At 45.9% G+C, this 23,558-nt stretch overlaps 9 protein-coding genes across 9 annotated transcripts in view; 2 read left to right on the top strand and 7 right to left on the bottom strand.

The window, feature by feature from the left end:
• Positions 1-2,083: 2,083 nt before the first annotated feature.
• On the top strand, positions 2,084-3,585 carry Pmar_PMAR025124 (hypothetical protein). Its single transcript, XM_002768262.1, has 5 exons — positions 2,084-2,278; positions 2,325-2,395; positions 2,442-2,571; positions 3,271-3,379; positions 3,429-3,585. The coding sequence occupies exons 1-5, from the start codon at positions 2,102-2,104 to the stop codon at positions 3,467-3,469; spliced, it is 528 nt and encodes a 175-aa protein (XP_002768308.1). The 5' UTR covers positions 2,084-2,101; the 3' UTR covers positions 3,470-3,585.
• Positions 3,586-3,729: 144 nt separating this feature from the next.
• Pmar_PMAR025123 (cryptopain precursor, putative) lies at positions 3,730-5,443 on the top strand. The gene is made up of 10 exons (XM_002768261.1): positions 3,730-3,860; positions 3,908-3,996; positions 4,045-4,158; positions 4,233-4,373; positions 4,418-4,511; positions 4,563-4,695; positions 4,750-4,888; positions 4,957-5,023; positions 5,096-5,178; positions 5,231-5,443. The coding sequence occupies exons 1-10, from the start codon at positions 3,763-3,765 to the stop codon at positions 5,284-5,286; spliced, it is 1,014 nt and encodes a 337-aa protein (XP_002768307.1). The 5' UTR covers positions 3,730-3,762; the 3' UTR covers positions 5,287-5,443.
• Positions 5,444-6,030: 587 nt separating this feature from the next.
• On the bottom strand, positions 6,031-6,286 carry Pmar_PMAR025122 (hypothetical protein; the record flags this gene model as incomplete). The annotated part of the gene is made up of 1 exon (XM_002768260.1): positions 6,031-6,286. A coding segment is annotated over one exon (256 nt), but the record flags the coding sequence as incomplete, so codon positions are not given.
• Positions 6,287-7,240: 954 nt separating this feature from the next.
• Pmar_PMAR025121 (ran binding protein, putative) lies at positions 7,241-8,382 on the bottom strand (the record flags this gene model as incomplete). Its single annotated transcript, XM_002768259.1, has 5 exons — positions 7,241-7,378; positions 7,434-7,522; positions 7,567-7,621; positions 8,136-8,241; positions 8,291-8,382. 5 exons carry the CDS (start codon positions 8,380-8,382, stop codon positions 7,241-7,243), a joined length of 480 nt encoding a protein of 159 aa, XP_002768305.1.
• Positions 8,383-9,028: 646 nt separating this feature from the next.
• Pmar_PMAR025120 (hypothetical protein) lies at positions 9,029-14,313 on the bottom strand (the record flags this gene model as incomplete). Its single annotated transcript, XM_002768258.1, has 21 exons — positions 9,029-9,149; positions 9,192-9,345; positions 9,386-9,433; positions 9,477-9,585; positions 9,627-9,757; positions 9,824-9,926; positions 10,135-10,176; positions 10,255-10,350; positions 10,592-10,681; positions 10,864-10,983; positions 11,046-11,157; positions 11,356-11,476; positions 11,772-11,794; positions 12,116-12,275; positions 12,321-12,390; positions 12,652-12,782; positions 12,853-12,955; positions 13,656-13,751; positions 13,832-13,893; positions 14,130-14,232; positions 14,293-14,313. The coding sequence occupies 21 exons, from the start codon at positions 14,311-14,313 to the stop codon at positions 9,059-9,061; spliced, it is 1,986 nt and encodes a 661-aa protein (XP_002768304.1). The 3' UTR covers positions 9,029-9,058.
• Positions 14,314-18,375: 4,062 nt separating this feature from the next.
• Positions 18,376-18,639, bottom strand: Pmar_PMAR025119 (leucine carboxyl methyltransferase, putative; the record flags this gene model as incomplete). Its single annotated transcript, XM_002768257.1, has 2 exons — positions 18,376-18,472; positions 18,550-18,639. Coding segments are annotated over 2 exons (187 nt in total), but the record flags the coding sequence as incomplete, so codon positions are not given.
• A 252-nt stretch (positions 18,640-18,891) lies between these two features.
• On the bottom strand, positions 18,892-20,573 carry Pmar_PMAR025118 (leucine carboxyl methyltransferase, putative; the record flags this gene model as incomplete). Its single annotated transcript, XM_002768256.1, has 8 exons — positions 18,892-18,947; positions 19,001-19,096; positions 19,148-19,219; positions 19,265-19,308; positions 19,905-19,984; positions 20,049-20,169; positions 20,353-20,444; positions 20,496-20,573. 8 exons carry the CDS (start codon positions 20,571-20,573, stop codon positions 18,892-18,894), a joined length of 639 nt encoding a protein of 212 aa, XP_002768302.1.
• A 287-nt stretch (positions 20,574-20,860) lies between these two features.
• Pmar_PMAR025117 (mitosis protein dim1, putative) lies at positions 20,861-22,053 on the bottom strand. The gene is made up of 6 exons (XM_002768255.1): positions 21,941-22,053; positions 21,384-21,477; positions 21,262-21,338; positions 21,097-21,169; positions 20,968-21,046; positions 20,861-20,921 (listed from the first exon to the last, which is right to left on the bottom strand). Exons 1-6 carry the CDS (start codon positions 22,024-22,026, stop codon positions 20,902-20,904), a joined length of 429 nt encoding a protein of 142 aa, XP_002768301.1. The 5' UTR covers positions 22,027-22,053; the 3' UTR covers positions 20,861-20,901.
• Positions 22,054-22,566: 513 nt separating this feature from the next.
• Positions 22,567-23,558, bottom strand: part of Pmar_PMAR025116 (conserved hypothetical protein) — a gene marked incomplete at both ends in the record, with an annotated part of 4,836 nt that continues 3,844 nt past the window's right edge. The window contains 3 exons of the mRNA XM_002768254.1: positions 22,567-22,676; positions 23,084-23,233; positions 23,327-23,419. Coding sequence (XP_002768300.1) covers positions 22,567-22,676; positions 23,084-23,233; positions 23,327-23,419 — 353 coding nt within the window. The remainder of the gene's footprint in view (positions 22,677-23,083; positions 23,234-23,326; positions 23,420-23,558) is intronic.

The raw sequence follows: 23,558 nt of genomic DNA, 5'->3' as shown, positions 1-23,558 counted from the left end.
AATGGAGGTGTTGACTTTGCAGTTTTATGTTTGGTTTGATTTGGTGCTTGTGACGGGCGGAGCTGTTCGCTTTTGGAAGTCAGCAAGGCTCGCATCGAACTCACTTTGGGGGGTGTGAGGAAGAGGGCTGGTTTTCTTCTACAAGGTGGTTGATCCCCCGTGACCGGCCGTCTAAGGCAGACCAGAGCAGAGGTGAACAACTACCTCTCGCTAGACCTGGGCTCAATGAAAGAGGAAAGCTAGGAAAAATCTTGTACAGAGACCCGAGTTTAGCCCGTGTTCTTTGTAGAGGCTGGCACACTTTGGACATATTCACATGAAACGGGCGAGTCCTCGACCGCCCAGTGCTGGGAGATCCGCACTACCCCGATGTGGGCAGGAACTCTCCGGCGAGATTTCACCTATTGTATCAATCACTGCGGTGCAGTTTTTCCTCCGCTTTAAGGCCTTATCAAAGATGATTCTCATCTAATCCCGCTAGGTCCACGGCTGTGATGCGTGTTTGATCGCCTCTTACATCTGAGCTCCATTGATACTCAAGCGTTAGACAGATCCTGCTGTAGCCCTCTTGATATAAGGGTGATGCTTACAATTGGAAAGACTGATCGAGCAACAGCTTTTCAGAGGGGAGCACTCGCGTTGCAGCTTCGACTTGCTCGAACTCGGGGACAACCGGTAAGGCGACTCGACCCTTGAAGATGGGGTCACAAATAGCTCGTATGAGTGGGGCATCAGAAGATGGGGTACGAGAGGATGTATGAAATGATGTAGCGTCATACCCCATAATTTGGGGTATGACGCTATGTGCTAGAATTAACAGTGCCCCTCTTCCACTCTGACTGCCCTAATTGTACTTTTATTGTACATGTTGGTAAGATACAAACATATATGAACAACGATCCAGCAACTTTTGTACCAATCCACTTACACGTGAGCAACGGTCACGAATATGACCGTTTCACTTTAGTGTATGGTAGCTCATTTCTGTATCTATGCCTTGTTAAAGTTTCAGCCTAAATCATTACTGAGTTAGCGTGAAATGCTAAATTTTCGAAATTGCCCACGAAAAAATACGCTCCTTAAAAATGGGCACAAGTCCGATCGTACACGTTTGACTACTATCAGCATGTCACGGGATTATGATTTGCTGCAAATCACAGTTTACTTGCCAGGGAGTTATCAGATGCAGCACCTGTATAACTTCCTGCACCTGTGTGAGAGTTCGCACTGATATAATGTTCAGCGCCCGTTTCATTTTTCGCACCTGTATAAGAGGTTCGGTCTTCCGGCTACAGCTACCAACTTCGACGATTCGCTGATGCGTGCTCACGCGTTTCGATGTCTTGAGTTCCATGGGACGGTCGCACACGTATCTTGCGCGCATGTGTGTGGAGATTGTGTGCTCGGCGCAGTGCGTTCCAGTTTTACATAGTCTCTCATTACTGAGGCGATTTCACTGCCGCAACGCTTCGCTATGCTCCCAAATTAGTTGTGGGTGCGGTAATGACCGTTTCATTTGGCGCACTACGAAAGATTCTTGGCGACAGGTACGGTAGAGATCATGGTCCGGCTGCTGATCCATGGCTTTCGCTTGTGGCTCTTGGAACTTCGTCGTTAGTAGCGTTACCTCGGGCTGCGGCTGTTAACGTTATACTCACCCCTCCCTTCCATGTCACGGTGGAGATGATGCTGGAGCTTGCTAGTAGCTCCGCAACTCGCGATCGTCTCGCAGTACAGGCTTATAGATCTCATTACAGCCTACAGCCCTATCCCGGGACCGGACGTCAGTGACCGACGGTCGGTCTACCACCTCCGCCGAGATAGTCTCCGGCTCCTGGTTTGCGGGCTGCCGGTTTGAAGTTTGGTGTTTCGGTCTGGCCTTCTGCTGCGCTCACCGGAACTCCGTAGGTGTAGGAGATGTGCGGCTTCCCCAACTAAAATGAATTCACTCGATCCCTACTTTATGTAGGCTACAATCAAATGTGAATACTTACCCATATAAGAGCCTGGTAACCTTTCCCGTAATCTAGAGAGTCAATCTGACTACATTGATATCATGAGTAAACTCTGCTTGGCCGGTTTTAGTTGTCATTTCTGATTCATGGCGGGACTCGCTCTCATTATCAGCATGGGTCTAACCCTCTTCCTCGGTCTTATCCCACCAGTTGAGGGTGAATTGGTTTATTCGATCAACCGTGATGGAATTTGGTGGTGTGGAGGAGCAGCTGTGGGGTATCCTCCGACTATGATTGTTTACAATGATTCTAATGTTGATGGCGTAAGTCCGAAACGGTGGGTATTTACTCCTACTGAGAGCTTCTCAGGCTTGCTTCGGGTATCTTCGCTTTGTAACTTACTCCGACGCGGAAGCGGAGGATCTTTTCAAAGCATGCCAGTAAGAATCGCTCACAGTATGGGGGTCGTTAAGATGTGTGCATCAGGAGGCCAGCCCTCGGAGGGGGAAACTCGAGTTTCCATGGAGTAATGGGGAAGTTGGTCCATCTCCACGTTCAACCAGAGTACAAAGAAACGGATATTCCTTCCCAGTTGTTGAAGCATACTATTGATTATGTAAGGATGCACCTGTCGCATTTGGAGAAATTCTCAATAATGCAGAATAAATTCTAATAATCAACTATCGACTGTTGATGAAATTTCGAGAAATTCTTGTTGGTTTCTGTACACCTGAAAGCGCATGTAAACTTCTATAGTTAGTGAGAAAACGCCCGAGTTCATCGATGGGCAGAGTTACGTTACGGACCGCTGCGGCTCACTTTTACGGTTACGCTTCGATCCACGTACCGTAAAGCTACGGCTCCGTAACGGGTCTTACGGAGATGCAATGGACAAAACGAGGATTGACCATTCAAGTCGCCTAAATCTATCCCACTTGAACGCGCGTGCATAGAAGAGGCCGCCTAGGCAGTTTCGGGCCAGCCTGGGAGTAAGACGGACGGAATATCAAATGGAGGCGACTGGTCAATACGAAACTAAATGTTACGCTCTCAGCAGTTCGGTTGAATCCGAGCCACCAGAAATGAGTTTAACAACTATTTGTGCTATGGTAGAGTGCCTTACAGCGGATGTTTCCGCCACAATTCCATGAAGGCAGTTCATCACCAACCATAAAGTCGTGAACCCTTTCCGTAACCGTAAGCTACTCACGTTACGCACACCGTAACGTCAACCGTAGAAGAACGTTACGCTGTCCATTTATACGGGAGTTCAGCTGAGGGAAGCGAGCATGTATTCCAGCTCTGATTTTCACAGATTCGTACCGGCAACGCTACCTCGGCTCGTGCCGTTCATGCTGCTATCAATCCCAAGGATTCCATCATCAAGAAAGCGCACGCAAACGCAGGATTTGAATTCATCAAGAGTAAGTATACTGTTACGACGTGTTCATCCAAAAGTGATTTGTATTTCAGTTGATTGGCTTTATGATATGTACTGTTATTTTTACACTTAATTTTGGGTCATGGGAGAGAAGTCACTATATTTTTCTGCGTCACGCAGTACTTCCATATCCCTTCTGATTCAATCTTGTTCACCAGACGTTTTACGTATCGTCTTCACTTTTCGAGCGAATGTGTCGACTTTCGTTTGGCGACCGTATGTGTGTGCTGGACACAAACTGTCACATGAATAAAGTTGCCGCATTGTAGTTCGAACCTCTCATGCAGAATTCTGGCTTGCTTGGGGTAGAATGGGGAATGCTTCGTATAAGATAGGTTGAAAACGATAAGCACAGGAGATTTGAGCATGCAATCAACTTTCCTACTTCTCACGATCCTCGTCAGTGCTTCAGCTGAGTATACCGCTGTCGAGGTCGAAATGCTGTTCCAAGCCTACAAGGAGAAGTGAGCATCGATTTCAGTCAAATTAGTCATGTGAGAACTATTCTCAGGTACCGTCACGATTTCGGAGTTGAGGATTCGTATCGTAAAGCCGTGTTTGAATCTAATCTGCGTTTTGCAGAAATGATGAACAAGAAAGGCATGAATGAAATAGCCCTGTATGGCAGCTGATAATTTTCCATCTCAGGCCTCTCATACGAGCTTGGGATAACTCCCTTCTCACATCTCACTAATTCCGAGTTCAAAGCGACTATGACGGGAAAGCTCCTCGGCACTGCGCAGTCAGCTTCGAGGAACTACAGTAATGTTGAATTGAATATAAGCTGAAGAGCGAGTCATCCACAGCTCCACAAACTTCAATTATTCTCTTGTCAGCCGCCACCAGCAGGACTACCTATCAGTACGATGGAGCTTTCGAAGATCTACCACGCTCAGTCGACTATGTCAAGCAAGGCCGAGTAACCAAGGTGAAGAATCAGGGGGAGTGCGGAAGCTGTTGGGCTTTCTCGACCGTTGGTGAGATCGATCCAGTCACCATCATGTTATGGACGGTTGTGCAGGGGCACTGGAAGGTCTGTACAAAGAAGTAACTGGCAAGCTTGTAGATCTATCAGAGCAACAATTGATGGATTGCAGTAAGGAGTATGGAAATGAGTGAGCAGAGTTTCTTGAGTCTGTAGGCGACATGATAGTATCTTTCTTCAGGGGATGCGGGGGTGGTAACATGGATAGGGCTTATGAATACGTGGAAGATCACGGTATCAAGTTGAATGCGACTTATCCATACAAAGCACACGACCAGCTATGTGCAAATGTTGGGACTCAGGAAGCATTCCTGGTGAGTTGAATTCCAATCTCTCCCTCTGCATAATATCGAATCTCCCCGTTTCAGCCTTTTAATGTAAGATTTGGACGTGTCAAGGGGTCTTATTCTTCTGTCTTGGGGGCTATAGCTCACATGGGACCGTTAAGTGTCGCTGTCGAAGCAGATTCAAAGACATTCCAGTTGTATAAAAAAGGTGTTATAAAGGGTAAGTTTCCTATCACTTATGGACCACTCTATTTGGCTAGAGTGAGCCGATACGCTAGTTTTCTTCAGGAAATTGCGGGGTCGTCTTGAACCATGGAGTTGTCGCAGTAGGGTATGATCTTGATGCGCATGATCCGTGAGTTGCATTCCCCTCCGCGTGATTCACAACATGGGCTTTCAAAGTCAGGATTTAGTACGTTTCCTTCAGTTATTACCTCGTCAAAAACTCCTGGGGCACTGACTGGGGTGAACACGGATATGTCAAGATAGGAATCGATCATTCACAATTCGGTGGGTCAAGCGCATTGTGGATTCTGGTTTGACTGATGAAGTTAAATCTCAGGAATTTGTGGAATCTTGAAAGATGTGACGTTTCCGGTGAGTGCGAGTTACCAGTGAAGCCAAGGTGTCTACAGCGTTTAGGTTTATTTAGTTGGTTTTTGAATGCGAGTAAACCATATTTTTCGAACTCAAGTCACAAAAGTGATGTAACATCACTGATGTTTCGATATGATGACTAACATCGCTTCATTTGCTACTTACATCATGTCCTCACCACTTACACAAACTTTTATAGATTTCATTACATGGCAAGTTGCAATAGTGTTGGACAAGTGTTGAGGAATGGTTCTGTTCTAACGCTCCCAGAGAGAGCCCGAGAGACCAAAATAGCGGGGGTCAGAGGCACTTGATAAACGTACAGTACGCGCCATCTAAACCGGCAATCCTTGTTAGATCGTTTTTCCTTCCGATACATTGAGTTTTGAGCTAATTTCTTCGCCAAACATCTTAGATATACCTCTCATGCTGAAATCCAAGTCGCGCACTTCAAATTCGAAAAAATCGAGCCCTTTTTTCGATTTCCTGCGCGCATCTCCTGCGGCGCCTCTGTGGACAGCAAGAATCAGAGCAAGACGTACTTTTCAACTACGTCCCTTCGGCAATCATAGAGAGAGAAACTACTGACTATACAACACTGCTGTGACTTAATTAAATCGAAGGCGATCATACTTGCCACTTGTATTTGCTCTAGCCGGCCCACTAACTACAGGCGCTGGCCCCCGATGCTTTCGACAATCTCTTGCACGGTAAGGACCTTACTAGAGTAACGTAAGTACTTCCTGGGTAATCGGAAGTGCTTACGTGTGAGCTCGAAAATGAGATCGGCCGGCTGCTGGTTCACCGCAACCCTTTCTTCGAGACCAGCAGTAGACTTGGTTGAGTTTGTAACTCTCATGGCCTTGGCGATCGACCAGTACGCGACTTCGGTAGGAGCCAGTTCAGGATGAAACTTGACACCGTAAATAACCCGATCACCCCGTTCCACAGCCTGCTCCTGGAGGAGAGTTTGCTGTCCCGTGGAGTCCTCGCACTTGAGGAGTATCTCAACAAGCGCATCCTGTTTTTGCCGATAGCAGGATCAGAGCCAAGAGACCTTTAAGCTGTTGTGAATAGGCGGGAAAACTATTTCCTGCTCGATACGTTTCCCGCTATTCGTAAACCAACCAGGCCGCATTACGGCTGCTTCCCGCCAGGTTTGACATTTATTGCTTTCGCATTGAGGGCGTCATCGGCGTATGTATTCGAAGAAAAAACGATCTGACAAGGATTGCTCGATTTAGATGGCGCGTACTGTACTTATCAAACAGGGCTTAGAGAATAGTGGGGCTGTCGAGCAATGATCCAATCGTCTCGAGCCGTGCGATGATACTCGAACGAACCAGGGTTCTTTCGAAACGAGACCTTTGCCCCACAGTGAACAGTTTTCATCCCCAGATCCAAATGCTGCGCCCAAGTGACCTTTCTAACACGACAACAACTCGATTCAATGACCAATCGAATGAGATCGATAAGGTATAATGCTTCTAGTGTCCCCCTCAGTAACGTGGTGATCGCGAGCGACTCCGAGTCCTGACCGAGGAAAAACGTCTTCCACTATCATCTCGACCACTAGGGACTTGCCTTAATCTTCGATCCTTGACACCCGACTCTTGCTCTCGCCTGAGAGACCAACATAGTGAAAGCCACAGGCACAATGATGAACGTATCATTCTTTGAGAGCCACACAGCTACGACTCACGATAAAGATACGACCCAAATCGTCACCACCCCTACGCTCGTAATACCCTACTCTTTTGCCAGCATCTTGTTCATGTCCCTCACGATTAATACCTCCTGTCACCAAAGATATCAATCTCACAACACTCAATGTTTACCTTGATCAGAGACCGACGTTCCCAGGGCCCGAGTTGCCGCCATCATCGCCGCTTTAGCTGCTGATTCTGCTGCTTGTCGATCAGCTAGAGGGTCGTATCTTCACTTAGACTCCTCACAATGCACGACGCGATCATCCTTACCTATGCCTCTTATGCTTGCTCTTCTTTTTCTTCCGCCCGAACTCATCCAACGACTCGTTATCAGAGTCATGCCTCTCTCGGTCTGTGGGATCCTGCCTATCGTAATGGCCTCCACTCTGGCCCTCCCGACTCTCCTGAACAACAGGCCAACGTCAAAAGCGCTCGCCCGAAGGATATGTCAGAGCTCACTTGCAGTTGCGGTTGCAACGAGTTGCACATATTGCATCTCTCTCGCCAGTCCCAGTTCACATTGCCACATCCCGTACACACCCAATCACCTACGGGATGCATCAGGGAGGCTCGCCGGAGCACCCAAACTAACCTTTCTTGAACAGTCCAGGAGGGCCACCAAGACTCGGTGTTTCCGGCTGTACGACCTACCCAACACAGAGAGTCCATCGCCATAAACAATATCATTGCTTCATGGAGTCTATCATCACAATAAGCCCTATTTAAATCATGCCCATTAGAGCAAATTCAATTTTTCCTTTTGTTGCTTGCAACCGTTCAACGGTCACCATCCGAGTGCCCACGACTAGAAGTGTACACGGTATATATTGATATAGATTTTATATATAGCCTCTCCTATTATAATAATTATTGCTATGAATAAATATGCCATGTTATATAATAAGGAATATCGTGTAATATGATATAGAGGGATAAATATAGATTATTTTAATCTATCTGGTATTATAATGATGCATACCTCCTAGATATACTTATATAATAAATATGAGGGCATGGATATATTGATAGGTAATATTTTTAAACGAGTACACTATAACTCCTTCAGCGAGCTGTCCTTGAGAAAGGCTATGATGGATTCCAACACCGAAAATTTCCCGTAGCAAGTCGTATACATAAGACGCTCTAATTTGGTGCACTTACCGGTTTTGGTGTATCACACCTGTTGCACCTCGTTCGTTTTTCATAGTTCCAATGTCGACATGTTACATTAGGGCACTGCCAGTCATTCGGCCGACCCGAAGGTGCTCTGAAACGTCACGCGCCATAAAATTAAAGCTGGCTATGAACTTGCTTACTTCTTCACCTGCTGCTGTGCCTGCAGCATCTGCTGTACTTGAGCGTGAGTATAGCCCGGCGGTGGGGGACAAGACACGCCCTGTGGGTTCATGATGACAACAATAATAGGAAACTGACATGAAATAGCCAAAGACACTCCCACGGAAGTCCACAACATCCAACCGACTGAAAAAATGTACAGGAAATGAACATGGGAATATGCACGAGCCATGCAGCATGACTCAGTGTCGCTCGAAATGCATCCTAACTCCACCAGAGAAAGTATCGGGACGATAGATACCCTGTCTTTGAGAGAGGCAGAGCCACGAGGACGCCCTGATCCTCCTCCCTCGAAACCACGCATGTCGGTGAAAATTTCCAGAAGGCATCTGGAGAGGATCGACGGGAGCATCTGAGGACGGTCTTGTCGACCATCGGACGATAACGAGGCTACTGGCAGGGCATTTCTGTAAGAGAGCAACGATCCGATGGATGAGGCTCGATTCACGAGACTCACGAAAATACCTCATTGGGGGTGTACTCTGTCGACAGCATCAATGACAGCCATCGAGTTGATCCTTTCTGCGACGCAGTCGTTGGAGTGGGTCACGCGTTAACTCCTTTATTCATGAACGTAAACGTATCACTCACCTTCACGTTGAAGACCAAGCCTCGCAGCTGAAGCATGAATCCAGGATGATCGTTATCACAGGAATCATCATTATAAGGAGAGGACCCCAGCACAACACGTTTCAGGGGAAAATGACAAGGTATGGCCGAATCCTCAATTAGCGAACAGCATGAGTTCGAAACCGATTCACCATAGCCAGATGCTTCACATCTACCACTCCCGACTCTGCCGCCAACTCTTGAATGCGTCTGCTAAACTACTGAGCATATCCCAACACTGTAATCGATCACCTGTACACTCTCAAAGCCACCGGTCCGAATCGGTGTCGAAGGTCTGTCAGCGTCAGCAGCAATAGGTCATTCAAGATCACCTCCGGTCCGAAATGCAAACTTCTGATGCCCATCTTATCCAACTCGTTATTAATCTCGATAACAGCCGAAAATTCTGTTATAGGGCGCTGAACTCGGCAGGGGCAAACTCCTACGTTTTTCTCTGCTCGATGCTAGTGCGCACTCCGGAAAGTTCAATGAAGCTGAACGGGACCGCCCTCATGAAAAGAAAATTCAGCTCCTCACCTTCCTTGAAAGTCTTCAGCTGCTCCCCCGCCATCTCCGCCAGACTAGAGTGATGAAAAGGCTTCGCTGGGCCGACAACAGCACACGTTTGAAGCGAATCGACGAACTCCTGAGGCGACTATCAAATCAGTGTCGGGAAGTTGCAAATACTGTGTGAATCGTCTCCAACGGCAAGTCATTGTCATCATCCCCGAATGGGTTTTCCAACTCTACCGCAATCTCATTGAGGCCCCAATAGCCGAGGAGGCAGAAGAATGAGAGGATCGGCGACAGGACAGTACCTGAGGTGGACTACGCTACTGACACTCTATCGAGTTCACGAGGGAGGGGGTATAACAGGTGACCACCTTCCGTCATCTTGACAACCATAATAGGGCACATGAAAAGGAAGATGAGCAGCAAAAGGGAGACCATCTGGGCGAATGGGAACGGGAACGGCACTTGCGAGACCTGTGTAAAGAACCTGTGAGTTTCACACAGTGTAATGATCGCTTCCCTCAGCTGAGCCAAGGAGTTTCATCACCAATTATAAAACGTTATATACAAACTCGGATACAAATGTACAGGAACTGATAAAAATTTCACCAACATTTCTCAACAATTCTCATATTGCCATCAACACATGTAGTCGCCCATGTGCTTATTTCCCTCATTTCACTTTGAGTGCCTGATTATATCCCAGCATCCCAGTGGAGATTTCCTGATAACACCGCGACACTATAGGAGGAGGAACCTTACACGACGAGCTCCCAAGCACAGAGGAAAGACCAAAACCTACCTTGATGAGGCCTCGAACGACCAGCCTCGTGAGAGCTTCTTGGATCCACAACGATATGATACAAGTCTTGTCGGGAAAGCATTCCAGCTGATTCACCTTCAAAAACAGGAAATATGAGAATAATGACATCGCCACCTCCAACACCTCCTCCTCAGAGCAGTGCCCGATGATGACCAAACGCCCAAGGCCAGCATCTTCCTTGTTGGAAGGAAACAAACGACTCTTGATTCGAGACACCACTGAGTAGACGCTCCTCAAGCAGCAGTTACACCATCATCAACTGACCACTCTCGACAGGCGAAATCGATAGCATTTCTTCCATATCCTTTTTAGTCACTTTCACTGCCTCATTCAAACGTCCAACGGCGACCCCAGCTCGAGAGGGGTGGATCGAACGGTGCTTGAAAGCTGTCCGCAAACCGCGTATCTACGAAATACGATTTGCGCTGATTCGTTCATATTTTTGCCAAGACCCAGGACAAGTTTCACTAGGCGTTTGCCACGGGGCTTTTTCTCAGCGCAGTAACGTGAACTCACATTTTTTCCGTTCAAATTCGCTATCGCAATAGCACTTAGGAGAGTAAACCAATGCAACGCCCTCGACCTCACATCCTCCAACTCTCCTCTCTGAGTGAAAACATATTCCTCGCGAGCCATCCATTTCCCAGCATAAGCAATAAACAGCGAATGGCTCTTCAAAACAGTTATAGTTAAGTCGGCGGTCAATTTCTGATTAAAAAACCGAACCGAAGTCGACCATGATCAAAGCCGAATGGACAACCCCATCACACTTCCTCTTCCGAACATGTACGAACTGTGACGTTGATAAAGCTGTTGATCTGCATGAAGGCATCGCCCCATTTGGAGATCATCAAGTGAACGTTTGTCACACCCTCCCAGTACCTACCACTAACATTATACAAAAACAATCATCATCAGAACTACTGCTTCAAAACGGATCGATTCCCGCTGACAACGATCATCTCTCCCATTACGAAGTTATCAGGATAGTTACTGGGTTATCGATAGTACCGATAACCCGATAGTATTGATAGTATAGTTATCGATAGTTATGAGGATAGTTATCAAAACAATCCTCACCTATTCAGCGCCATGTCCGTCCTAAACACTATAACGTAGCCGAGTATAATAGCGAATATCTGCACAGCAAAAGGATGTTTGATCGTCGGAGGGACGAAGGGAAGGACGTCGAATATAATACCTGACAGCAACTCCAGCTTCACACAAAGAAAAGCTTACCAGCCGCGAGAGCCGCTGACAGAATTGATGGCAAAAGCGTTCGAGGGAACACCGATCCCGTATAACGCAGTATAAGCAACAACGATGACTGTTTGTTGTCGTAGTCAATCATTCAACGCATACCATAAATCCAACAACTTTCAAAAACACTCCACAGGGGAGCCCGAAAACACCACATTAGTTTTCCACCAGAAATCGAACTCATGGTAAATGCCCAACAATACATTATCATCGTCATCCTCCTCCAACCGTGCCACCTCCGGACAACTCAGCAATACGCCTGAAAAAAAATGGCAGTATAGAAACCATAGGACTGTGCTGTCGTCGTCATCAATTGTGTTTTATATAAAAAAACACCAGTGAAAAATATATTTCACGACTACTGCATATCACCGCGAATATCACCTTTTCCGCAGAGTATTACGCCACTTCACATAAAACGGGTGAAACTTCATCAATGCACTTTGAATGATCATACTCATAATAACAATCATGCATTTAATACTCAACGTCCTCACTCACTCCGACAGATTCCACCTGTTATTCACGTTGACAAATATGAGTTTTCAATTCACAAGTTCACAACCTTGATTAGCCGGACCTGTGAACCCTGACCGCAACCTCAGCGCTGTTAAATCTTGTTCTCAATTCGCTTTTACTAAGCCTCGACAAATCAACGATTCCCAGCTGTTCCGAAAAGTAGCGTGACTCGGGCACGCCGAGAGCCTCCAATTCCTCATGAATTTTCTTCAATTCAGTACCTGCCAGAACACTCTCCCGAGTATACACAAATATTCATTTCCTACTCAACTCGTGTCTATCGTCGTTGAGGCCGGTCAGGTCTCCTGCGCAATCTCGAATGCCTTTTACAAAAACCTGATCACTCACATTTGGAGATTCCATCTCAGAACAGACTCCCTCTGAACAGCTCAATTAGCCGGTATCTATTACGTCGCCATTTGTGCCCACACTAGTCGCTTTAAAATATCATAAAATTCACCTCGCTGCTTCCGAAAGTCCATTGGAAATTCATAGTGTACCAAATGTATCGATGGTAAGATCAAAATCCTTAGCCCTCCATCTCACCAAAGATGCAAGTAAGCAAACGAACCCCAATAGCCGATTACATAGCACTACCGTATGAACTTGCTTTAACGGCAAGTCATTGTCATCATCCCCAAACGGATTTTCCAACTCTACCGCAATCTCATTAAGGCCCCAATAGCCGAGAAGGCAGAAGAATGAGAGGATCGGCGACAGGACAGTACCTGAGGTAGACCACGCTACTTCCGAGGAGGGGGTGTAGCAGGGAAATCCAAAACAGCTAAGTATACCTACTCTGAGTCATCCTCAACACCATCATTGGTAATATAAGCAGGAAAACCACCAACAGGGCGGCCACCATTTGAGCAAAGGGAAACGGGAAGGGCACCAAGCTGACCTATGCATGAATTTTGTGGCGCGCGGTATTGAGTTTGGGAAAGTGTGGGAAAATATGCACATAGTCAACTACATGTGTTGAAGACAATATGAAAATCCCGAGGAAATTCTGGGAAATTCCCATCAGTTTCTGCACACTTCTACCCTAATTCGTATATAAACTCCTATAATTAGTGAGGAAACTCCCGAGCTCAGCTGAGGAAAGCGAACATATATTCCTCCAACACTGTATAGGAAACTCCTGAGCTCAGCTGAGGAAAGCGAACATATATTCCTCCAACACTGTATAGGAAACTCCTGAGCTCAGCTAAGGAAAGCGAACATGTATTCCTCCAACACTGTATAGGAAACTCCTGAGCTCAGCTGAGGAAAGCAAACATATATTCCTCCAACACTGTATAGGAAAAAAGCTGAGCTCAGCTGAGGAAAGCGAACATATATTCCTCCAACACTGTATAGGAAACTTCTGAGCTCAGCTGAGGAAAGCGATCATATATTCCTCCAACACTGTATAGGAAACTTCTGAGCTCAGCTGAGGAAAGCGATCATATATTCCTCCAAGGCTACACCCCATCTTTCTATCCACCTTAAACGCCTGGTTATACCCCAGCATGCCATTAGACACCTCCTGATAACACCGAGAGAGAATCGGCGGAGGGATCTGATGCAAAGCGCGCTCGCCCGAAAATTCTCCCTGTTACCAGTAGAATGCCCTCCAAAGAGGCTCTGGTGATCTCTTCAGTGATCCAACCAGCAACCACCAGCGGCTTGTCGCTTCTATCAGCCAACGCCTTTTTCTATAACCACCATTTCAACAGAGACCAACCCCCCGAATTTCGTGGCGCGTGACGCTGATATTCACCCCGAATGTTATCACCTCTTCCTCCGTACACTCTCCCACAATGAGCAACTTCGTTGCTGATGAGTCATCCACAGAGCCTGTCATCAGATACCACTACGATTTCCAACCCAGAAATTCGCACCAGCTATACATAGACGAATATCTCGCTCGCCCGAAAATTCACAAACGTGTCAACTACTGATGAGAAAATCAAGAATTCGGTAACCGAATTTCGGTTCCCATTTAGTCTGCAAAAGTAGTGCACATTCCGGAACACCAAATACAACAACAATTTCATTTTTGCACAATAACTGTCTCCTCCCCTTACTATTACCTTCTGAGTCGAAACTAGTCGCCGATGTAGCCGGGGAGTGGTAGGCGTCCAAACCCTTACTACTCCCCAAACCACAATCCACAAGACTCTCCGTCAGATCCACCTACCACACTTCGCACACATCACAGTCTATAGACCCCAGCGAGCTCCTCTCAGCTGCTACCTCTCCCCCATTTAGGGACATCGTCGATACCGCGTTGAGCAAGCTGAACCAATGCACCATACGGTATTTGAATTTCTCGAGAAGCCTCGCCTGATCGTCGTCAAAACACTCTCCCACTAAGAGAGCACCAACCACCGTTTGCCTCATCCGAGGCAAACCTCAACAATGATACGAACAAGCTCCCACCTTCCTGGCGTCCACCTTCTCTCGAGAAACTGTGATAAAGCTGCATATCTCAACAAACGCATCACCCCATTTCGACACCATCTGCTGTACACTCGTCATTCCCTCTCGATACCTACAATAGCGCACAGATGAAAACCGAAGATGATCCAATAAGTCGCCCTAAGTAGACTATAATCGTTCAGAGCCTTATAAATGGGGTATTTTTTCCGTGGGCGAATTCGAAAACTCAGCGTTTTGCGTCGATCAAGTGTGTAGCACGCTGAGTCAAAATGTCTGCCTGAAACACACCTACTGTTCCAAGATAGAACATAGTGATTATATTCATAGAATAACGGTCATATGCCGTGAAGTTGATCATTGCGGAGCGAGCGGAGCATATACCGCAACAACAGGCACGTTTGCGTTGTGCGTGCGTGCAGAATTACTCTGACGTAACTACGAAGCGTGGGAGGCTATCAGATAACTCCCCAACGACTCCTTTATATGCGGAGGTTTTGAGAAAAAATCGAAAAACTCGATTATGCGAACAGCTCGAAGAGATATACACCAAAAACTTTAATGGCGGGAAAATGTCCTACCCGGGGATCGAACCGGGGACCTATGTCAAATTCATTGATCTAATCAATAGACGTGGGCTAAGTGAGCTCCGCCCCTTCGTTACGAAGGCCTAGTGTACAACGATAAACCAGAGATTACGGGGTTTGATTTTGGGCTCTCAAGCCTAACGAAGATTTAGACTCGGAAGTTGCCCGCACCGCAAGGATTCCCCATAACGCACGAAGTAATCAACTACGCATAACAACTTCAAATCGATATCCTAGATGTACTTCTATAGCATTTCCCATTACTACTACCTCCCCAACGCCATATTCGTACGAAATACAATAACGTAACCGAGGATAATCGCAAATATCTGCACCGAGAAAGGATGTTGGATTTCTGCAGGTATCCATTGTGATGCCACCTCGAATCCAAGGCCTAACATGACATCAATAAAGCCGTCACACTATCACCACACCGAAGTCGCCCATGCCAATGGCCCAATGGAACTCTTCCAACTACCCGCCATTGTATACTACCAAATGTTATCAAACCCGCAGTGAGCGCTGGAAGTAACGACCTCGGGAAGACTGATCCCGACAGCTGCAATATGAGCCGAATAGCTGACTGATCGTTATCATAGGTAATCATGCTTGGAAACTAGAACCACACTGTTGGGATAATAATAAGATCGATCCTCATCATACAAATACAGCGGCCTTTACTGTCTCGAAAACAACCACAGAAGCAGTCCATGCTCAGTGCTGTCTCCACCATAATAAAGTTAGTATCAACTGAGCTAAAAGAAATGCTCTCGCGAGTACGACAGATCAATGGATTGCTACCGGGGCGGTTACATGCTAGTACCAACAGGCGATAGTCTACTAATCTGATTATCATTACCGTGTACAACGACCATCGTCACTCGCCACGAAATTAGACACAAACTGATTGAATAGCTTTGATCGCAACGGATAGAGATGGCATAGTCTAGTCAAGAAATACACTCGGGGAAGAACAAAGGTAGAATATGAACAGAAAAAGATCGAAAAGGGCTGATGAGTTAACGAGAATATGTTAGTACTCCGTCCGTGCACGCACGCACAATGGCCTCCATAGCTGAACTGATGCCGACCGATACAGAAGGGTACCTATATAAAGAATATGCACAGCAATCGTCAATCAATATTGCGTGGATTGTTCGCGAATTCAAGCGATGATTCTCTTTCGAGCATAATAGCGCGGCCCCCTGTAATAAGCCCCTCGCAGCATAAGCACTATATCCGGAACTTTCCCACAGCTACACTTTGCTTAGTAATACTGAGTCTGAGATATGGAATCCATGTCTCAGATTGGTGTGCGGAACCGAATGATCCCGAGACATCCTAAGCTGCGAGCTCAGGGTACCGGCTTAGCACTGATGAGACCGTTGTTACTAGAGTGGTATTAAAAATGGTCGAACAACTCGACATAAATACACATGTGCCAATAATACTGATTATTAACATCGGATATTGACTCAAGGCATCCATTCATGATGAACGAAGCCAGACTAACAAATTCCATCCATGTATCTGTTCACAGCCGACAAATGTGGCGGGATAAGCAAACAGTCCGCTCAGTGCCTCCCTCACGGGTTGCCTTGGTGCAGGAAGTTCAGCGACGCCCCCGCCTCGTCTTCCATGCAGAGCATGTACCCGATGCACAACGATCCACAGTTATTATCTTGATACTCCATCTTAGATCGATTTTTGGCTTCATTTTTCCGCCGAACCATGAACATTTGAGTGTATGATCGAGAGTGTAAAATCCTCCAACTGTACGGCGAGAAGGCTCGTACTGCAGAAGTAGCAGAACAAGTTTCCCTGCGAGTCGAAGCTGCAGCACAGGGAAAAAATGTCTTCAGACCCCGGCGACGGTAGCTCATTACGCTCCGCGCAGAATCTCTAGAGCTCTACGATCGGGCTGCCTTGTGGACGAGGTCGTTGAAGATTGTCCTGATTCCTACGCTCCCCACCGGAATGAGTGAAACCCATCTCTATGGAACGAATGATGGTTTGGGGTGACCACGAACGCTGCCCGGCACCACTTCGTCCACGGTCTTCGCCTCGGTTCTCTCACGGGGTTGAACATCTGAGATGTTACATCTCCAGAGAGTTCATGTCTTGGAAAGCTGACGGCTAATCTTCAGTACAACATAGGAATTTCCAGAACTTTCACGAATTACTCCAATACTGGCATTTCAGGTACCCACGCCGTTTGTTGAAAGAGCATCGATATCTAAAGACTATTGATGGAGTTTTCAGCCGTAGATAGCAGTTGTATTCGACCATATTCTGAAATGAGATCCGTTTTGGTGACTAAAATGATTTTCGTCACCAAAACGAACAATTTCATTCATCTTCTGGTCCATTTTGGAAACTTTCAGAAACCTTACAAGAAATTTATATTCCTGAAAGCTTTTAGCGTACCCGGGGATTTCTAAAACTCTGGAAACTGTACAACAGGTAGTACCCAAGGGGAATTGGGGACATAACGAGTTGAAATGGATGCTCGATGTCCATCGTGAACCCACTCCAAGCGGCGATAGCAAGCCCGTACGTACATTGTTACAGTGCCACTGTATATTACGGGTATAAGACTTCCTGAGAGGCGATAAAGGGGAGACGAAAGAACGACTCTTGTCCTCTTGCCAGACTTATGAACAGTCTGACGAACAACATGACACGAAGAAAACGATTCCGTCGGAATCATTCCGATACTATGCGATCTGTCACTGAACTAGGATCTCGACCCTTATTGAAGACTCTAGTATCATGATCGAGGACCCAATCCGGACATGCCAGAGAAGAACTCAGCCTGGAAAAAAAATATAAGATTCGGAAACAAGTCAGTCTTCGATTGCGTTGAGGGAAAACCTCCCCGACTTCTAACCCGAACACCTTATACTACGAGAAACTTGTTTGAACTCTTTTTTGAGTAGGCTTGAAAGATATGCCCTTCCTAGTGGTACTAGCAAGGAGTAGGAAGTAATGTCGCCTAAGGCAATCGTAAATCAATTAGAAACTCCCTCTAATTTCCTTACATCATCAGCTGCCACTCCTCAACTTCATCAAATATTTCGAGGCGCGCGACTCGGATCTGCTCATCCACATCGTCCATCTGAAAACAGGCAAGTCTAACCTCACATTGTTCCTCATTTTCAACACTACTACCAGAATCGCCTTCCAATTCCATCATGGAAATTTACGCCGTTACGTCAGAGTAGATATACACAAATGATTCCCTAGCAACTCGGGACCCATATTTTGATTTTGAGACCCCGAGAGGCTTGAATAAGACTCCAACAAAACTCACCAAAGTATCATCGTATACTGCAAGCATATCCTTCACTATGCAATATGGGAAACCCAATGACTCATATCGCTCACACTGCGACTGGACAGTAGGGTACCTATGATGGATATCACGCAGACGTCAAGATTGGTTTATACCATGCATTGACCTAATTCCCAACCGTGTGCGACTTACTTTCCCAACCCTATGAGTGGACATCCTCGTCCCTTGAGGTTCTCCATCATAACCCGTCCAAATGGGTCATCAGGATTGCACTGCTCGTACCTAACACAATAGAGTTTCACCTGTAGTAGAACAAATATTTTACGACTATCATTTTTTCCAGAGAGTATTACGCCACTTCACGTAAAATGGGTGAAACTTCAATGAACTATCATCAAAACCTACACCAGCACTCGACATTCAGCTCCTTCGATCGACCCACTAATCCACGACAACAACCTGTCACTCGATTCTGGAGGCATATATCTGGCAATTTAACAAATTCATTCTCACAGCCTCTCAAAAATCAGACCCTTACACCAATACACACTCAGCGATGAACAATGTCGGTACTCCAGTGGATGCAAAACCTACACCATGAAGATACTACACACAAGAATCCCATCAGAGCCGCCAGACTCACCTATCTCCCCAAGAGCGCCCGAAACCGTCTCCACAGCCCTCAAGTCGCAACAAGCCGACCTATACGTGTCCGCCCGTATACATCGGGCGCCGCACCCTAAAGATTCCCTACCATACCTTCCGGAAGTTTAGCCTAACGTCAGCCTACCATCCTTGATAACGAGATCGTCCTTGGATTTTCCAAGTCTGCTCCACAGCGCCTCTCGCCGCAATATCATACCTCAAATCCCACACTTCATCGAAAGACTCCCCCCAGACACACTACTCGTTTTCCGATCCACCACTTCTGGCATGTCCAACTCGAGATACCTACGATAACTTCACATGAGCCTCACACGAAATGAAGTACCTTTACGGAGTTTATCTCACCCGGGCGTGATAGTTGGCAAGCCAGTTTGATCAGTAATGAAGCATATGTTCGCTTTCCTCAGCTGGGTGCAAAAGTTCCCTCACTTATTATATAAGTTTAAATATAAAATTGATGTACAAATACACAGAAACCGATAAGAATTTCCTCAATTTTACCTCACAATTTCCACTAATGTCACCGACATATGCAGTTGACCATGTGCGTATTTTCCAATACTGAGATCCCCTATAAAAATATATACAACCGTAGATAAACTACTATATGGATATTCCCTTTTATATTTTTATTATATACATTGGAGTTTTACCCGTTTTACGTAAAGATGGCGTAAAACTCGGTGAAAAACGCGATATTTGCGTTACGCAGTAGTCGTGAAAAAGATTTTTCACTAGTGCTTCCCATATCACGGGTGAAACTCCATTAACATCAACTTTATATTAGCAACAGTTTTAGACGGAATCGATATGTGCCTGCCTAGGCCATGTTGAACTTCGGACGCGCACAGTGTGATGAGCCTCGACTGAGCCCCTCCTACCTAAGTTTGATCCCACGAATCTCCTCCTGATCACTTAGCCACCAGTAAGTAGTGTCAATGCCAGCTCCTAGGGACACTATCTAAAAATGAATACCACTCGTTTCCTTCTTCCCAATCATCCACATACTCGATGATTACGCCCACCTGAATCGCATCTTTTCCCTCTGTTTTAACATCACTTATGAAATCCAATATCGCATTTCTCATAGCCTGCACTCGAGCAAAATACCCCCGGTTTATCACAGGTTGACGATGCGCCCAGTGCCTGACGACCAGTGTAAAAATTTATGCACATCTAAATATGAAAATTCTGAGGAAATTTGAGCAAATTCTCCTTGGTTTCTATACGAATTCTGTAAAGAAATTGAGTAAATTCCTGAGCTCAGCTGAGGAAAGCGAACAAACATTGCAACACTGCTGATGACCAACACACTGAGCCTTGCACTACCGGCACATTTGCATAATGTACGCGTCATTATAATAACCCTTGCTCACAGCACTCCATTTACTCTCCGCAGCCTCGTCAGCTGTTCTCTGTATCTACCATACCACTAGAGTAACAATACTCACCGTCACGCGCCACGAAATTACCGCCTCCTCATCTCCCATTCCACCACAACTGAAAACGGGCGAATCCCTTCCACCATCAGCTGCCGATAAGTCGCCCATTGACGCCGAAGATGACCGACCTCTCGCCGATGTTGGAGGAATCGACTCGTCCAGTGTGGTGTTTTCCCCTATCGTTGGTAGCATTTCAAAGGAAGTTTCCTATATGGTTTACCACAACCTTTACATTTAGTACGTAAAATACAACCCCACATACGAACACGATGTCAACACAATTACATAACTAACGCTAATTTCAATTCTCAGCGCTTAATTCCGAATTTTTTAATTCCCTTCGAAAATGCAATCACCACCGCTGTTGATTTAACCAACAACACAACACTCAAAAACAGCAAACCTTCATACCAACCAACAGTGTTTGTGATAGAATCTAATACTTATACTTCGTACCTAAGCAGTAGTCGTATTTGCCACCATATACAGATGAGGAGCCTACTGTAGTCCTTAGGTGATACCACTAATCCACGACCCTTCCTTGCTCCTCTATATATAACTTCAAGGATGTCAATGAACTCCTACGGGGACATCCATGTTTCTAACTACAAATAGTAGTCGTGGTACTAACCTGTTTGTTGTTCATAGGCCAGTTGATCTTGTTGTTGTTACCAGTGCCCAAATCGATCATCATATGTTTATTCCTACCATAAACAAAAAGCCTCCGTCTTCCCATGAACAATGCTCGTGAGCTAGTGGTGACACGGGGGTGACTCCGGGCTGGAGATACACTTACCGATAGAAAAACATAACTGTAACAGGATCATACAACTCATACATCGTATTGAAATCAGGCACTTCCCTAGTATCAACCTAATAATGACATCTGTGGGATTCGAACCCGGGACCTCTCCCTACCAAGTAGATCGCCGCGAAGTTCTTAACATCCTCCGCACAATTATACAAAACCTCATCCATTTGCATGCATTGAGGATCATAGTCGTGGCCGAATCTGAATCCATAAATCCACTCGCTATGTAACCCAACACCGAGCTTCCACATGCCGAGCGACACATACATGCTCTGCCACATACTTCCCTACCACAGCATGTATATAGCGCTCGCCATGTTAATCGATTACAAACCCTTGTTTGGTGTTGGGATACACGCCAGAGCATACCGCACCCCGAAGATTTTCCTTCCTCAAACAACGTTCAAATTTTCCAACGTTCGGTCCTTCATCCCATTTGATTATTGTACCCCAGGCTTGTAGAGAGAGTAAGACGATTGAATTTTTCAATCCTAATACCAACATTTCCAATATTATTAAATTTGTTCATTTACACCCTGCTACCAAAACATACTTTCTCACTGCAATTCGGAATGTTATTCAATCCATGCCCGAGTTGATAAAATTCATTCAAGGGTGAAAACTTTTCGAGAAATTATCAGGAACCATGAAAGCCACCTCCTACCGTATGCAGACCAGCCGTTCCTCTTCACCCAAGATAGCCTGGTCGACCGCCCAGCCAGAATGCAGATGTGGTAACATGTACGCCATAATGGAAGGAAGACAAGGACAAGTATAGCAATACTGTAATCACTCCAACCATACACTAACACGATCTTATCATAGTAGATATACAGGAAATGGTACCATTCAATGATATATAACTTCACACAGGTGCGGTATCACACTTTGCCATAAAGACACAGGAAAACGCCCAATAAAATCAACACACTTCCTGCCATAGTATACCTACATAGAAAAACCATGTCAATGCTTCTCATCGTGATGAAGACTAACCTATCAGGAAGTGTCTTATTCAAACACAAGGCTTCCGTTAGAGCTGTGAACCCAAAGGAAAGTGAGTTCGCTGCTGGCACTGCAATCGACAAATCGTGGCTCCCTAAAATGAGCCATTGAAATAGCATACAATACCACACCTTTCCCAACTCACCCAAAAGGTAGTAGTAGCCAATCGACCCACTCTGGTTCACTGCATAGGCCAACAGAAACCTCCACCGCCCTAGCAGGCGCCACAAACTGAGGACGATTTGCTGCCATTTTGGTAGGCGCAATTCAGACGCAGTCAGGGAGTCACTCGAGCTCTCCTTCAAAAAAGGCGTCGTTGAACCCCATAAAAACCCCACCAGCAAAAAGGACAAGAAAGTCCCTCCAGCCGAAGATAACATTGAGGTAAAACACCCCTAAAAAGCTTCCTATGGACCTGTTCTGAATCTTACACGCAGTGTAATAAGATACCAGTGCGGGGGAACATGCGCATGGTCAACTACGTATGTTGGTGACAATATGAAAATGGTGAGGAAATTTTGGGAGAAATTCTTATTGGTTTCTGTACACTTCTACTCGAATTCGTATGTAAGCTTCTATAATAAGTGAGAAAGCTCCAGAGCTCAGCTGAGGAAAAAAACACAAATTCCAACACGACTTCGCCAACCAAAAGTTCTCTTCAACCGAATTCACCCTGAATCACAAATACATAATAGTCAAAAACTTCACCACGTCTACTACTACTACCACCCCATATCCAACTCAGCTCATGAACATACGAAACCGGTCCATAGAAACGAGAGATACAACTAGTGTCTACTACCAGCAGCAGCAGTCCTCGCCCCCGCCGCCGCACTCCACTGTGCAAGCTTCTGCACCTCCGACAACTGCATGACATTTTGAACCATTCCAACCCCTGTCATCGTCACCGGCTTCCCCATAAGGTGCTTCTGTGCCACTCGACGGACCTCATCTGAATCATGACCACTCAACCTCAGGATACCCAAACAGTCAAATCTGTTTTCAACCAAATCATAGACTACTCCCAAAAAGTACCCATCATTACAGTGGTCAATTTGATCAAGCCTTTTCACGAACTCAGCAGGGCTAATCCGACGACCATACACCAACAGCTGCCGACCAATATCCTCGGCTATACCTGAATTATCAAATGACCACTCCAATAGTAATAATAATATTATCCTCAAACACTCATGAAGATATAGACATCATTTTTTATATAAATACCAAATATTAGTTTTATAAAGTCAATGGCAGTTGAATCACATATGATCTAC

The sequence above is a fragment of the Perkinsus marinus genome (assembly GCF_000006405.1).
Source record: "Perkinsus marinus ATCC 50983 genomic scaffold scf_1104296968888, whole genome shotgun sequence".
Classification (NCBI taxonomy): domain Eukaryota; phylum Perkinsozoa; order Perkinsida; family Perkinsidae; genus Perkinsus; species Perkinsus marinus.
Note: the sequence above shows the minus strand (reverse complement) of the source record. Positions and strands in the feature narration are given on the sequence as shown.